General features: G+C 46.8%; 6 protein-coding genes across 6 annotated transcripts; 2 read left to right on the top strand and 4 right to left on the bottom strand.

The window, feature by feature from the left end:
- Positions 1 to 370: 370 nt before the first annotated feature.
- ARB_05002 (uncharacterized protein) lies at positions 371 to 2,035 on the bottom strand (the record flags this gene model as incomplete). Its single annotated transcript, XM_003016664.1, has 1 exon — positions 371 to 2,035. The coding sequence occupies one exon, from the start codon at positions 2,033 to 2,035 to the stop codon at positions 371 to 373; it is 1,665 nt and encodes a 554-aa protein (XP_003016710.1).
- Positions 2,036 to 5,329: 3,294 nt separating this feature from the next.
- ARB_05001 (uncharacterized protein) lies at positions 5,330 to 6,547 on the bottom strand (the record flags this gene model as incomplete). The annotated part of the gene is made up of 3 exons (XM_003016663.1): positions 5,330 to 5,995; positions 6,055 to 6,210; positions 6,380 to 6,547. The coding sequence occupies 3 exons, from the start codon at positions 6,545 to 6,547 to the stop codon at positions 5,330 to 5,332; spliced, it is 990 nt and encodes a 329-aa protein (XP_003016709.1).
- A 1,569-nt stretch (positions 6,548 to 8,116) lies between these two features.
- Positions 8,117 to 8,665, bottom strand: ARB_05000 (uncharacterized protein; the record flags this gene model as incomplete). The annotated part of the gene is made up of 1 exon (XM_003016662.1): positions 8,117 to 8,665. The coding sequence occupies one exon, from the start codon at positions 8,663 to 8,665 to the stop codon at positions 8,117 to 8,119; it is 549 nt and encodes a 182-aa protein (XP_003016708.1).
- Positions 8,666 to 10,657: 1,992 nt separating this feature from the next.
- Positions 10,658 to 11,791, top strand: ARB_04999 (uncharacterized protein; the record flags this gene model as incomplete). The annotated part of the gene is made up of 2 exons (XM_003016661.1): positions 10,658 to 10,926; positions 10,987 to 11,791. 2 exons carry the CDS (start codon positions 10,658 to 10,660, stop codon positions 11,789 to 11,791), a joined length of 1,074 nt encoding a protein of 357 aa, XP_003016707.1.
- An 844-nt stretch (positions 11,792 to 12,635) lies between these two features.
- On the bottom strand, positions 12,636 to 13,313 carry ARB_04998 (short chain dehydrogenase/reductase family protein; the record flags this gene model as incomplete). The annotated part of the gene is made up of 3 exons (XM_003016660.1): positions 12,636 to 13,005; positions 13,065 to 13,184; positions 13,240 to 13,313. The coding sequence occupies 3 exons, from the start codon at positions 13,311 to 13,313 to the stop codon at positions 12,636 to 12,638; spliced, it is 564 nt and encodes a 187-aa protein (XP_003016706.1).
- Positions 13,314 to 15,406: 2,093 nt separating this feature from the next.
- Positions 15,407 to 15,904, top strand: ARB_04997 (uncharacterized protein; the record flags this gene model as incomplete). The annotated part of the gene is made up of 1 exon (XM_003016659.1): positions 15,407 to 15,904. One exon carries the CDS (start codon positions 15,407 to 15,409, stop codon positions 15,902 to 15,904), a length of 498 nt encoding a protein of 165 aa, XP_003016705.1.
- Positions 15,905 to 16,289: the final 385 nt, after the last annotated feature.

The raw sequence follows: 16,289 nt of genomic DNA, 5'->3' as shown, positions 1-16,289 counted from the left end.
CTGGCTTGCCTACCAATTCTACCACTACATCAGGGGGCGTGAGTGTGCGTGTGTGTATATACCATCTCGGTCCCCTTATACTCGCCCGTGTAAAGAAGGACGGCAAGAAAAGGACCTTGCTGCAGAGGCAGACGATGGTGCAAGACCGGCAGTTCAATTGCAGATGCATCCTGGCATCCATGGACAGGGACATGGACTGTACGACGTGGTACCAATGGGGATTCATGTCTCGTTACATTAGCCTTGATATTATACTATTGTATATGCATCCAGATATACATATTCCGGACAGAAAAGAAAACAAATAAGATGGAGAAGAGAAAAACAGAATAAGAAGAACAAGAAGAAGAAAAGAGAAAAAGGCCCGCTATCATCCGTATGGAGACAGAGTCGAGGGAGACTTGACTGCAGGCTCCTCCTCGCGGGAGCTCCAGTCCTGCATCACCTCCTCCCTCACTGTCCGGCACCACTGCAGGATGGCAGCATCGAAGCCTTTCCAGGCCTCCGGCTTGTCTCCGGTCACGATTGCCATCACATCGACCTCCAGACGCAGCTCCCAGCGTATCTCGGCCGCCTTGACCCAGAAGCGGAGGTTATCTGCCATCCGATACGGCTTGTTCACGTCGTCGTGGAACGTCTTGATCGCGCCAAAGGGCCGGTATGACAGCTTGACGGCCTCATTGTGAAAGCGCACCAGGTCCCGGCCGTCCCGCAGACGGGCCAGGAAGGGCGTGGGCAGCTCCTGTTTGCTGTCCTCGCTGCTGTCGATGGGATCCCAGGCCGGCAGCGGAGTGACGGCTGGGGGGGTCAGGTTCTGCAGGAATTGATACTCCCTCTCACGCTCGTGGCCGGTCCAATCGCCGCTTGTCCATGTCCAGCTCTTGCGCTTGTGGCGCTCTCCGGCTTCTATCTTGCGTTCTTGCTCCAGCATGCGGCCAATGCCGTCGATCCAGTCGAGGATGGACGACCGCTCCTTATCCCTGAGTCCCCCGGCAAACGACCGGGACGCCCATCTCTTTAGAACCTCGAGTACTGATAGAAGCTCGGCCCTGATTTCCTTTTCACTCTTGATCTGGGCCAGACGCTCTGGGTGTTCGTGGGCCGTATAGTAGATTCGTGCCGCACGTATGGCCAGAGTGACCAGGTCGAGTATGTGCATCCCCTGGATCTCATCCCAGCCCTTGGGCTGCTTCTTTGACGGTGTCTCCTTCTGCTCGTCCTTCTCATCGTCATTATTATTATTGTTGCTGCGGTTGCTTCTGTTGTTGTTGTCGTCGTCGTCGTCTTTCTTATTGCTTGCGTCTTCGTCTACCTCTATCTCAGGTAGGTTACTGCCGTCCTCCTTGGTAGCGAGCTCACTCGCTGCCAGCTTCTGGGCTGCAAGTTCGTCCTTGCTTGCCGTCAGGACGTCTCTCGCCTTCTCCAAGGCATTCTGTAGATCATGTCTCAGGGCGTTCAGGTCCGGTGGCGGCGGTATATAATGCGTCTTTATGCTGTATGTGCTCACAGTCGGGGGCAGCATGAGAGGTTCATGTTCGTATTCATCCCATGCGCCAGCGTCATCGTCCATTCCCCCAAACTCCCCGAACGCCTCGATGGGACTCTGGACCAGATCCCCGTCCAGATGCACTTCCTGGCTCAGCGTGAGCTTCGGTATTTCAGCGTCCGTAGGCTTCTTCTTCGCTCTGGCCATCTGAGCACCTTTCCCGTCCAGCAGCCCCGTCCGGGCAAAGTAGTACTGCAGATGGGCGATGCTCCCCAGGCTCATCACGCTCTCCCGGTTCTTCGCCGACTCTGCAAACGTGGCACCCTGAGGACGGATGTAGCCTCTCCTGCGGGAGCCGGTCGAGGCAGAGGAGAGCACCGACGACCTGGCATCGCCTGAGAAGTTCGAGATGGACGAGACGGTCGAAAAAGTGCGGACCGGCGATGGACAGGAGGATATTGCTGGCGTCGGCGACAGAGAGGGAGACCGAGACAACTCACGGGCGACGCCCTGAGAATCAGCAGTCGGTATATCAATAGCTTCGCTCATTTTTCCCGTCTTTGTCGTCTTTCTCTTTCTTGTCTGTCTGTCAACAAACAACAGTTCCACGGCGTGTGATGGCGAACAACCGATGAATCTCTCTCGACCAAAACAAATCACCAAAAGGAGTTAACGCCAGAAAGGACGGCCAATCTCCTATCCATGCCAGTTGTTCATAGTAAGTACGGGCAAAATCTCAAACACATCAGTGCATATCCTTGTCGAAGAAGAGGGAAGACGAGAAAAAGTAATCAGGTCACTAAATATTTAGTTTCAGGTCGGCGGTTTCAGGGGCAATCCACTCTATTGGCCAACCTCCGTAATCTTCTTCTGCTGTTGAATCTGATAGTACGGAGTACTTTGTACTGACTCTCTTCCCAAGGCCGGGAGTAGCCATAGAGCGATGTATTGAAGGCCGAGCGACCTGGCGAACTGTAAGGCCTTTCATTATTCGTTGTTGTACTCCGTAGCCACACTGCATGCTGGATGGCTGTCCCCTTCTCGCAGCCAGGCTTTGGCCACACATTTTAGACTTATATACGGGACGATCGACAGCACTTCATATCCGTCGTGTGCATTAAGTAACCTCCCCATAGTATCCGAGGGCTTGTCTCGTGCTCAGCTTGGATATGAAACATAATGCGGTCATCCGTTGGCATGTGTATATATGGGCGCTGTGGATGACAGGAAACGAGAGCTGTTGAGCCCCTGCTTTTGCGTGTAACCAGTCGGTGGCTGCCTGCGACCCGGAAACAAGCAAACGAATTGCAGAGCCGAATTAAATCTGCATGCACCTGAGAAGAAACCGTCGCCCCGAATGCTATCATCGTCAGTAAGGCTCTCCCAGGCCCTTTCGCCCTTCAACCCCTGCAGTTGCTGCCGTGCAAGAAACACATGAAAACATAAGAATGCCCTTAGATGAACGTCTGGGGACGATTATCGGGTTCACCTTGGTAACTATCGCCCCGACAAGGAGACGATGTGCATCCAGGGTCGTCCCATTCCACAGCACCGCATAACCCTAAGCAGACGCTTAGAACGCGTCTGCTTGATTGACATCTTTTCCGAAATTTGAATGACACGCTGTATGGGCCGTATGAAGACTGTTCTAGTGTGTTTTATTCATGGAGGTCTAGTAAAGTGGCCAGTATCGGAAAGCACATACCCCATATGGCTTATTTATGTCTCCCCGATGCCCTTCAGTTCCAGCAGGTCAGCTATGTTCGTCTTTTTATGCCACCAGGTGTATACTTAGTTGCGTTTAAAGGACCAGAAACCCGGAATAATTCCTGTTGACTGCATCCAGGAGTATATAGGTAATTCTTTGGGCCAAGTAGGCTCTCGCAAAGTGTTTACCGCTTGCGGCACATTGGTATAAATGGAAGCTTGTCCGGCCGCGCATTTGATACGGCATGTGAAAATGTGCTTCCAAATACTATTTTCAGCCTGGTCAACCGTTGCCAATCCCAGATAACATTCAACCAAATCCAACCTGCACTTGGTAACTTTTTATATTTTTCCTTCTACGGGGAACCAACCTTCATCTTACGCATGGGAGTTATCAACCAACTAATGCTCCCTTGGATGCTGGAGATGATGTTTCTCTAGAAATATGTATGCTCTAAAACATGAAATTATATGTCAAAACGAAATTTGAAAGCTAAGAGCTGCCTACACAAACCGGATTTATTGACATGATGATAGTCGGTGACAAAAATTCCACCCGTACCCTAACCGCAAGATACACAAATACTAAACAAAATGATACTTCGAGTATACCTTGATTATCCGAAGACACATACTTTGTAGCTAACATCTTCAACAAACTGAGAAAAGTGTTTTGTTAAAGGTATGTCTGGCCTCTTATCTTCAAACCTGTTTTGCTCAAGGAACGAAACTGTCATTTCCTTTTATTGGCGCCCACTGAGTTTCCTAATTACACTAAATTTGGATAAAAATGGAGACATATCAGGTATATCTGTTAATTGTAGATTATTCCACAATCTACATGTATTTCTTCTTAGGCTCAAGGCCTTCATGCGAGTACGAGTTGCATTCTTTGATTTCACTACCAAGGATCCTATCCATGTGCAACTCGCCAGTGATACTCACCAGTGATATAGGCTCAGAAACGTTCCATAGATGCTCCTCCATGAGGGTGAAATGAATTTAATTCCTCGCTATAGTGTTCAAGTATGAGTATTTTCCGTCTCAGTACAACCGCCTTGAATATTACTATGACGTATACATTTTGTTCCCCGACAAACACCTTACAACAAAGTTATGAAATCTTGTGACCGCCTAGATGATCCTACCCAATCTAATTTCAGTCCACATTTCAACTTCCCCCTATATTTAATACCATTATAACCGTCAAGATAGTACGGAAATGTTGAGACCGAATTGACAGACAAGATTTGCTATAAATGGTCGGAATGATGGCAGAGTAAATGAACGAGTGTTTCTCGGTACATTATCTAAATCCGAGATCCTCGCTAGTTTCTGCATATCTGCATGCATCTCAAGCCATGTATCACCAAGTCCATGCCTACCCCTGTGCCCTGATATTTAAACTTTAAAGTTGCCGCGTAGACGCGTCGAGTTGCACAGGATAAAGTTTAGTCTCCACCGATTTGCATTAGTGTAAACTTTAAAACTTTCAACAAGGCCAGGTTGGAAAAGGGGCAGAACATACTTGCTTAGAGGAGTATTCTCTAGGATCCCAATATCCAATAAACATTTCTGGTACTCCCTAGTTGTACTATGATTACCTAGCTTAGCTATACTTTCATTTAGCTAAGAAAGAGAAATTACGTCTACTTCGTGAAGTCTCATTTGAAGATATGCAATTAGATTCCATTTATCACTCGAAACAATCAGAGGCTGCAGTTAAAAGGCTTGCTTTGATGGTACGTCCTTACCCCTTACTAGACGGGAAAAATTAAGATGTCTTCCAATCCTGATAATTTTCCTTTAGAGTTGTGAAGTTCGTTGATTTTCGTGGAGTGGATAAAGCAGCACAGACAAAATGTCCTGATCGCTGTCTCGTAATAATTTAATATTCTCCGATGTGTGATCATAACTAGTCAAACAAGGGCGCGGAAACCCACTCTTAATTGACTTATGTTTTATTGAATAGATGCCAAGTACATTCTAACGAATAACCAATAATAGTGTGCTGGTACTCCGTATGTAGGTATACCAACTAACTCGCTGGTCGCCCATATCTCTGTACCCCCTGAAATATGGTCTCTATTGGATAACACAACCTATATAGGAAACTCTAACAAATATGTTAACCATCTAAGCCCCGGCAACAGGAGCTGCCGCAGTGGGTTCGGTGCCAGCTGTCTCGGAAGTATCCTTTTTCTCGGAAGTAATAGCCGCTGCAGTCTCATTCTCCTTTGTTTCTGTCTTATTTCCCTCTTGCTTCTTTTGCCATTTTGGTGGTCTAACCCATTGTGGGTCATGCCAGGGGCCTGCATCGGAGTTCATGCAACCGCCTTCGCATTCACAGGAGCCGCCGAATTCCTTTGGTAGGTTCTCTGCAGGAACCTGCTTAAGCAATTCCGCCTTGTATCCAGAACCCAAAATGTGAATCTTTCCAACAGTAACAGGATCAAGCCAGCCCTTGACAACACTCCAGACAGTAGAGAAGCCCCACGGTGCATTGATCAAGTACAATTTCCCTAGCCGTTCAGGATAGTAGTTTTGAGAGACTACAGAAACCTGGCGGACGTAGGAATACACCGAAGGCACCTTTGTGAGAGTAACGCCCTTGAGATCCATGATGCTACAACTAGTTTCCACGAGGGAGCCAGCCTTTCGGGAGCAAGCAGGGAGGCGAGGATCAGACACACGTTCGTACTCAACGGCAAGGTTGGTAAGCATACGCTCGGCGGTGGTAATCTTGTACATGGCTGTTAGGTCAATGCCACCGAGTGTCTCGATATAGATAGGGCGACCATCCTAGAAAAAGTTCATCAGATATTAACCATGAGAACTAATCAGAGTCCCGAGGTTCGAACCTTATCCGTTTTATGGTAGAATTGCTTATAATACTTGGAAACCTCGGGTTTCTCGGGATAGTCCCAGACAGGGACGAGCTCATCGAGCTTGATTTCTTTCCGCCACTTTTCACAGTCGACAAACCTGTAGGCGGTTAGTGGAACGCCCTCTCCGAGCTAATCTATCTCTAGACAGACCAGAATATCCTTAGCCTTACATCTGCTTCGACAGATTAACGTCGAACTTGCGAGCACGGAGGAATCGTAGCTATCATTCCGCCACGTAATGATTAGCTAGTGTTGATGTTTACCATTTCTTTCACCACTAAATTCTGTACTGTCGTACCAATGTTAAGGTGTCAAGACGTTCTGTATATCCCTCAGCCTCCAGCAGCATCCGTAGCTGGTGGACTGCAGCTATCTCTTGATCGGTCAAGTGTCCGGGGTGGCCATTCTGCGGAGTGGCGGACTGGAAGGGGAAGTCATAGCCGTCGTATTTGGGGTTCAAGTCCATGGTAACGGAGGGAAAATAGATAAGCAGTTTTGAAACAAACGAATGGAATAACACCAAAAAAGCTCTAACGCTGGAGTTTCAAGCTCTGGATAAAAACAAATCGCTTCAGCCAAAACGGCTTTTGATGTTTTTTTTTTTTTCCTTTTTACTTTCTTTTTTTCCTTCTGGAACTTTTTCGTTGCTTTTATTACGTAATAGCTTCTCGGTATATCAATACTCCTATATCCGGCTTACTCAGCTGTCCTGGGCGGCTGCCCGAACACTGGAGTTTTATGTTAGGGAGCGAAAGGCAAGCGGAAGACATGATCTTGTCGCCTCCTGCGAAGTGACACCTGCTCAGGGTTGTTTTCTCTCATGCCTGACGCCTGACTGGGATGCCCAAAATGCTTAGTTGGCTAGTTGATATACAATGCCAAGCCCACTTTTTTTTTTTTTTTTTTTTTTTTTGAATATACGAACACCCTGCAGTTCTAAGGCACTCGAATAAATTTTTACTCGATAAATATATCATCCTTTAAATTGGTTTAAATACTTCTATTCTAAAAGGGATCATATCCTGCACCACACATAAAAAGTGCAACTACGGAATATCTGTCCACCGGTTACCCTACTTCAAGTATTTAGGCAATGCTATACCGCTAAATGAGATATAATAAAACTCCATTCCTGTTTCAAGGGTGCCTCAAATAGCCAATGTTTACTTTAAATGAACGTCAAGGCAGCAAGTTGAAAGGTGAGCTCGAAGAATCTTTGGGGCGTTCCCCACAATTTGCGGGCCGAGCCGCTTGAATTCTCCGATAAAAGTGTGTAAGAATAGGCGCGCATGCTTTGCATTATGAATAGAGTCTAAGATAAGCAGTGAAAGGTGGGCGTACCTGCTGAAATTACGATTATTCCTTATATTGGCATTATCCAGCATCAGTATATATATCAGTCGCAGAGATCATTTCAGGATGTCGGTGGCAACTTGTTTAAAGCAAGACAAACTTTTGACCTGTTGACGCCTGAGTTATAGGTGGCATGAATCTAGTTGTCGAGTTGCGACTACCTTTCAACAATATATTCAGCCTCTTTTGGCCTCGTTTGAACCATCAGATCTCCATCTCAAGCGTTTATTGCCTAGCTACTCAAAAAAGTACGGAGTAGTGAAGGTAGAAGACAAAATATGCAAGTCGCCGCGTTTAGAAATGTCAAATTGCCGAGACAAAAAGAAGAGCTGGCTGATTGGTGGCAGAGAGAATAGCTAGTTATATGTCTTTAGCAAGAAATTTGCTAGGTAACGAAATGGGTATTCTATATGAGAATCCACAGCCGACACACTCAGAATTTGAATGACGGGCCGGAATAGCACGGCCATCTAATGGTGGTAGGCGGGGTGGGGCTGGGTAACTGGGCCGGATGTAGATATACTCATCAAAACTTGAGAGGCTAGCATCGGCTTCAGGTACTGAAACACAACATATCTATGCGAAGTGAATAGACACAAGCAAATATATAGTCCCAGACTTGACTAGTCGATCATACGAATGAAAAGCAAAAAGCAGATCAACCACCGTCTTCTCATTGGGACTAGTTACCAAATATACGCTCCTCATCTTCCTCGTTAATATATACGCTTAACCATAGCATAGTACCATTTCTCCGGGCTTCAGCCAGCTGAGTTTCTCCCTCTGGATTTCCGTCGAGTACAAGCCTCCATAATCCACAGAAGGTAGTAGCATAGTAAGATGGTTGTTTATCATCGTTGTATCCCTGAAGGGGATCTCCAAAAGATGTAGAGCCCCCAAGCATCTGGGGGCTAAATCCATTGCAAATGGCACCAGGGATATGTAAAACGACGTCCAGTATGAGTGTATTAACCTCTGGGTTATCTGGAGATCTTGGAACCTTTAACTCCACACTTCCAACGCCGATAACACGTGCGCCGGTGCCAGAAGCTAGTGTCACTGGTCTGATATGACGGTATGTCTTGAAGGAGGATCGGTTTTTGGAATAGCTGATGCCGCTAGTAATCATCCAATCGAAGCAGCGCTGTTTTGGAGGGTTGTTTTTCCGGCGTTCTAACTTGCGTTTCTTGTACGCTCTATTCTCTTCCCAGTACTCTCCAATTTCACCCATTTTGCACGCAATGGCCGTTACTTAACCCGCTAATTAGTACGCAGAGTTCTCATGAACGAGTGCTATATCATTTCGGCTTGCAGAGGGGCAATTGATAAGTACAAGGTAGAACAAACACATACATGATCGAGGAGACGAGAGTGAGAGCAGTGTAGTATGCAATTGAGCTTACTGCACTTGTAATATCTGTGTATGTGATAAATTCACTGCGTAATGATATATCCTGGCAGATGCTGCTTGTCTGGCCAGGACAGTGACAGGCAACAATTTGCGCAGTTCTGCGGCGGGTCTCTTAACTTCTCACTATAGCTGATACGCGCTATCATTGGTTGAAATTTAATTAACATTATTGGCTAAATCTAATAAATGAACGCTGGTAATTGGACCAGATTGACTAGAAGTTTACTTTGATAGCTTTTTAGGATCGAGGTAAAGGCGTTAATTCCGTAAATGAAATCTAGATAATGCTAAAAGATCGATGATTTACTCCGTATTGCGTCCAAAGTTGCCCGGTTAACCGGTTAACTTAAGTTACCAAAAAAAAAAAAAAAAAAAAAAAAATATCACGTGCCGGGCTATGACTGCATTTTAGTGCCGGTGCAACAAGATATCAAACGGAACCAACCTCCTATCGACTCGAGATTGCCAGTTAAACGTATAGAAAGGTGCATACTGTGATCCCCTAACTCTACGTATAATGGCCAAGAGGGTAAGTTGGAGTTTTACATATGCTTAATTATCCGAGCTAACAACAAATTAATTGCCTTAGATAGCGTTCGAGGTTTACGGGCTCGTCCAAGGTATGTTGAACACAACGTGAGATGCGATAGCAAGCTAACAGGTTCCCTCCAAAAGGTGTCTGTTTCCGGTATTGCAAATCTTAATAATAAATTTGATCGCCCGAGCTGTAGCTGACGAACATATCAGTGACTTCACTCAGAAACGAGCCAACAGCTATGGTATAACAGGCTGGTGCAGAAACACCAACCAGGGATCCGTACGTGTCTAAATTGTGCACAACATACCATCGCACCTGGACTAACCACGTAAACAGGTCCAGGGTGAGGCTCAGGGAGAAGAGGAGCCACTTGGCAAGCTGATGAAAGACATCTCTTCAGGCCCAAGCCATGCACGGGTAGACGGAGTTGATAAGACCGACATCGAGCTCAAGGAGGGTGAGACGAAGTTCCAGGTTGTTCGGTAAAAGGGACACTCGGCCCGAGAGTTGGATTTTGTCCTACTTTCAAACCCACCTTTTACTCAGCGAAGATAGCTGTGGTTGGCTGTAACATGTATAGTGACCTAAGCTGTATTTGGCTGTCCAGCAAATGGATTAGGGAGCAACGGAGTACGTGTACGTATCCTCCGATCGAAATACCTGGGGCTAGACAAAGGGCTATGAGAGGATATGTCCGATGGATCATCTGAAGTAGCAGAAATTTTCTGGCGCTGAACCAGAGGGCTGAGCTAACTAGCGAATTGATAGCATTCTCTGGCTGAATCGCCCGGGATCTCTCGGAAGTGCCAGGAAGAGTCATAACAATCGAAAAATTTTCGCTCCAAGTTCCAGTGCACAGCGGCCGACTTTTCCTTCGTTTACTCGTCTTTTCTTTGTCGCTAAGAGCGTTGCTGACTTTTACCGCCGCCTGTCTCTTCTTTGTGCTGTTTGTATGCTTCTGCAGCAAGGTAATAACTGGCGGCAAAGGTCCCCCGGCCCTTCGCAGCGCGTCTAAAGTGGCCAAGCGATGCGGGTCTTTTCGGAGCTGGAATCCTGCTTAGGTAATAAGGTTATTCCTTATGACATCATCCCTTTTTGTTATTCTCTTGTTCGTTGCGGGCTCGAAGAATCTTATATAACAACAAGGGGCAGCAGTTCCTGGAAGAAGCCAATTCGATACCTTGTATTCTTCTGCCCAGCATAATAAGGATTACTGCAGTTACTACTGAATTTTACCACTACGCCTTTATTGTCTACTATCCGCTGTTGCTCCAATGCGCGCTCCAACACCTGCCCCCTTAAGAGTCCTCGTCCAGGGTTCTGGCGCAAGACTCCTCTCACAAAAGTGCCTACACAGTGGCTTCAGGCCCTCAACATTGGCTATTGGGTTGCGAGGAAACTCGGCTTCACTCTATAACCAGAACAGCCATGACCAAGGGCGAAACTTCTCTACTACTTCCCCAGCAAGGCTAAAGGAGTTCTTCGCTGCACCAAAACAAACAAAACGAATAGTTGAGACTGAGTCAGCCTTCGAACACCCTGTGTAAGAAAAAACTCCCTCAAGATACTCATAACAGGACATTGTAACTAACGTAACGTTTAGCTTCACTCAGAAACAAATGAAAGATATCATAGTTGCCCATAGAGAGACGAAAAGCTGGTCGGACTGGGTTGCCCTGGGTACCGTACGTCTCCTCCGATGGGGAACTGACCTGGCTACCGGCTACAGGCACCCTAAAGCAGGAGAACCAGCACCACCCAAGCACTTCCAGATGAACGAACGAAAATGGCTTATCCGCTTTGTTTTCCTGGAGACCGTGGCAGGCGTCCCTGGAATGGTTGGAGGAATGCTTCGGCACCTTCACAGCTTAAGGAAGATGAAACGTGACAATGGCTGGATCGAGACACTCCTCGAAGAAGCATACAACGAACGCATGCATCTCCTTACCTTCCTCAAACTTGCTGAACCAGGCTGGTTTATGAGGCTCATGGTACTCGGCGCTCAAGGCGTTTTCTTCAACGGTTTCTTCCTCTCCTACCTTATCTCGCCACGAACGTGCCATCGATTCGTTGGATACCTAGAAGAAGAAGCTGTTTTGACATACACACATGCCATCAAGGATTTGGAAGCGGGTAAACTACCGGCTTGGACAGATTTGCCGGCACCGGATATTGCCATTAAGTACTGGAACATGCCAAAAGGAAACCAGAAAATGGTTGACTTGCTTTACTATATCAGGGCTGATGAGGCCAAACACCGAGAGGTCAACCATACACTGGCTAATCTGAACCAGAAGATCGATCCCAATCCTTATGCTGCCAAGTATGAGAATCCGGAAAAGCCTCATCCTACTAAATCTGCCGAAATTGTCAAACCCACCGGTTGGGACCGACAGGATGTTATCTAGACATCCTTCAATTCATTTTTACTGCTCGCCTTTGTCGTATTACTTAGGGATTTTTTTTCGGCCCCTTTTCGACGCCACCAGAGCTTGGTGACTGTATTTCTATGGGTATGGTGCTCGGAGTTTCGGGTCTACGGAAATTCTCCATTCTGAAAAAGCGGAGTTTAGAAGATTAACCTCTACCAAGCGTTCAATATTTAGCGCATTATTTTTAATTCATATCATAACACTCCTTTCCTATTTCTTTTACTTCTTTACTTGGCCAGACCTGCTAATATACTCATACTTTCTTTGAAGAGTGTTCCATGCCTCCGATGCCACTACCTTGCTTTAATCCCCCAGAGGGTATGGATGCAAAACTTGACCATCTACAACCTCTCGTCAGTACGTTGATGACTTAACTGCTATACTATCATAGGACTCACAGTATAGCGAGGCTTCCTTGCTCGCCAGAAAGATGAAACTTGGAGCGACCTCGCTGGGCTGGCCGGGCCGACCAATTTGAGAGCCGGATCCAAATCCTTCCATTTGTTCAGCTGGTCGCGAGGCAGGCTGGATAGGTGTATGAACCGGGCCGGGACTAGGCAGAACATATTAATATTGCCATTCTGCGCGAGAAAGAAGTATAGTAAAGATATGATGGTACTAACGCAACTGCATTTACTCTGATACCCTTTGGCATCAAGTTTTTAGCCAACGACTTTGTGAAGCTGATAATAGCTCCCTTGGTGGAAGCATAATCAATAAGGGATCCCGAACCCCGGAATGCAGTGACAGAAGAGGTGTTTATGATCCTTTCAGCTTGAGTTAATCCACCGCAACATATCCTGACAAAGGCTGTAGCAACTTACGAGCTTCCCTTTTCCATATGCGGCACGGCATATTTGCACAGAGTAATCATTTGCAGAATGTTGGACTCAAAGGTATCCTTCACAGCATTGAGGTTGATTGTTGTAAATTCCTTGCATAGAAACTGTCTCGATGCGTTGTTGACCAAGATATCGACGCGGCCAAATTTCTTGACGTGCTCGGCTACCGCGTATCTACAGGTTGGCTCGTCTGTGAGGTTTCCAGGATATAGAAGACACTCTCTTCCTTCTTTTCTAATCGCTTCGGCTGTTACCTCAGCGTCTTCCTGCTCTTCACGCAGGTAAATTATGGTGACATCCGCTCCTTCGCGGGCCATAAGGATGGCCACAGACCTTCCGATGCCAGAACTATGAAGGTACAGTTAGTATATTTGCGCCTGAAGGCGGAGAATTTGCTAGCTACATACTCGCCCCCTGTAACGATGGCCTTTTTATCCTCTAGTTTACCACTGCCAACATACTCAACAAATCCGTGGGCTCCCTCAAGCTTGGTCGATTCACTTGGAGGGGCTAGGTCTTTCTCCAGCCTAGGGGAATTGGTTAGTACTGTTTACAAATAGTATATTTGACGAAGTCACATACCCTGGCTGATTCTGTGCTTGTTTCTCCTGTATTGGCTGGAAAGTGCCGCCAATGCCAGCTTTAGAAGATGTCATTTTGACGTTACGGATTCCTTCAAACTGTGGAGTTCTTCGATGTATCTGTGAGATACTGAGTGGATGGCGACTTAAAAGGCCCCGGGTGAAATTGCGAGACCACATTTGTGTTTATACTAGTTCTATGATGGCGGTTTGTCTCCTGATATTTATAGACATAGCCGGTGACATCAGAGATGAGATCATAATTATCCGACACGTCAGTAGTTACAAGGAAGCCAAATAATAAAATGTGGTAACTTAAACTGAAAGCATGCACTATGTGATATCCTCATGCATCTGTAACCTTACCAGTGTCTATCCAGGTTTCTGTTCGAACTGATATCAATATCAAATATGAAACGCGCCAAACTAGTCGGCGTCGCGCTTAAGTGGATACATCGCGACGAGTTAACTTGTGAATCCCGGGAGTGAATTCTGACCAATCACGAGACTCCTTTCTGGTTTCGAACTTCACGATAAATTCCACGATTTCGTACCTTCAACAAGCAGGCTCGTACCTCCAACTCACGTATCCCCACCGAGGGTATAACGATTTCAAACAGGTTATATATACTTGGCTATGAAGGAGCGAACAAAAACATATTATACCCTGCATACTTATCTATATATACACAATAGGCTGTATGCAAGTGGAAGTGCACTTCTCATCCCTCAAAAATAAGGAAAAGGAGAAGAGAGAAGAAAATGCAGCCCCAAAGAGTGAACGTTTCCTTGCGACAGCTGCAATCTGATCAGAAAATTGCTGCTGCAGGGACAGTGAGGCCGAAACTGCTCTGAGCTGTTTATCGAAGGACATACCCGTCTTTAAGTATGAGGGTGCGGCTCGGATAGGACCCGTGGCGCGTTGTGTTGATGGTGGAAGCGGCGGACTTTGCGAATGTCATGACGTTTCAGAGAGATTTATCCTCCTTGTCTGACTGGAAGACCGAGCGCCAAAAATTGAACTTGCTGCTGGCCAACATCGTCAGGTGGCACTACTCTCAACATTGCAGAAGGACAAAAGGAAATCAAGAAAAGAGAACTTTTCCCGATATCCAGAATCCTAATTGCACAAATCATGACTAAAGCGCTTGAACTAACCACAAGTTGGCTTGAAGATGAAACGACCATGGAAATAAGGTATCATGTGTATCTCATTGCCACTGGCTCTACTGCTATTGAGCACAAGGAGCCTGACTACGCCGTCTAGCCACCTAATCTTCCTCAAGACCGGACAACCAAATGGCCAACCCTAGTTATAGAAACGGAGAAATCACAAACTCACAATAACCTTGATAGAGTTGCGAGACGTCGAGGCCTCCCGTACGCCCGTCATGTCCCCCTCGGTCTCTCCTGCGACCTTCTGTACCGACAGCAGCGAGGCTATGTATGTAGGTACCCCGAGTATAAACCCGAGCGGCCCGACCTTAACAGGACTCCCGTCCCCCGTTTGAACTGTTCTCGTCGTGCTCCCACCCTGGCGAATGTGCGTGAGGATTCTTCTGGTTCTGATTCTCCTCTCCTGGCCCGCCGTCGCCGTCTTTTGTGACGATGAAATGAATGAATGACTCGGTGGATTCGGAAGTCTAAGGGGGATATAAAGGTAGCTCTCACAGCTAACGTGTCTCGAACCAAGCTGACAATTTAAAGATATGGCCGCTTAGGAAAAATAAGGGCAGGAGTCCTCTAAACCATGACTATTAAGAAACGCAGACAGAATAGCCCTATCTATATAGCCGGCGGTCCTTTAATTATTCTATCGACCTCCTTCTTCGAGCCGCAGTTAGAAATCAGGGTGATATTATATTTAATAAAGAAGAGCTGGAGAAGGTTGAAAAGCATTTTTCTTTATTTCTCATAGGTGGCTCCAGAGCTCATTTCCTTTGCTACCGCGGCCTTCAAGGCTCACCAAGACTATCTCCTCGCTTGCGATGAGAAGGCCACTCAAGAAACCATTGATGCTGCATACCAGACGCTTAGGACCGCGCAGCAAGTTTTTAAGAACAAACGTAGCGGATGGGCTCGCAAGAACCAGGGTACCCGTGCTGCTCCAGCGCCTGCCCCCGCTCATCCAGCCCCGTCTGTGCCCTCTACCACCAATGCCTCGCAGCATGCGATATCCACCGTTCTTCCGCCCCCCAAAAACCAGAGGTGGCCGTGCTACCCGTCCTGCAGCCCCAGCTGCTGTGGTCCCCTCCAATACTCCTGCTGCTGCTGGCACTCCTTCCAATGCTCCTGTTCCTGCTGATACCTCTGCTTCCACTGCTGCGTTGACCAACGCGATGCAAGCCCTGGTTGACCAGCTTCAGAACATCAACCCCCCATCAACCTTTATTACGTCTGAGAACAAGGCTTTTGTTGAGCGAATGGTGGACATTGCTTCCCTGGAGGATGAAAACCTTGAGGCCAAGGACATTGATCTAAAGACGGGTGACGACATGATCAAGGTACAGCTTCTCCTCCAGGCCCTGGACGCCCGGTCTACTGAAAGCATTGATTCGAGAGCTTTTCGCATCTCCCAACAAATATCTTCTTATCCCTTTCCATTAACCTGTAAAATGGCCACAGTGCTGCCGTTAGCCTCTAAACGATACCACCCATTCCGATGAAGAAATCATGTTTTATGGCTCCTGTTCCATTTTGACATGCTAATAATCAGTTGAAAGCCACCGCTTAGCGAATATCAAAAACATCGCCAAAATATCAATATCGACTTATTCAATCAAACATCTTGGTAATTATATAAAAGAAACTATAGAATAATGTACTGTATAAATTATCCTTGTCATTTATTATATAATCATACTGCATAAGCGCGTTAAGCGCAAGATCCCTGCAAGCGCTGTAGCCAATCAAATATCACTGGTTATCCGCTGCTCATATTTGACACACGATAAGGCGAGCCTTGAAGAACATTCGCTGTTCTCCTATTCCAGCGCCGCTATGGGGGTCATTCGCTGGTTGCGGAGGCTGTACTCCCTGGATACCCTCGAC

This window comes from Trichophyton benhamiae (genome assembly GCF_000151125.1).
Source record: "Trichophyton benhamiae CBS 112371 chromosome Unknown contig01989.5, whole genome shotgun sequence".
NCBI lineage: Eukaryota > Fungi > Ascomycota > Eurotiomycetes > Onygenales > Arthrodermataceae > Trichophyton > Trichophyton benhamiae.
Note: the sequence above shows the minus strand (reverse complement) of the source record. Positions and strands in the feature narration are given on the sequence as shown.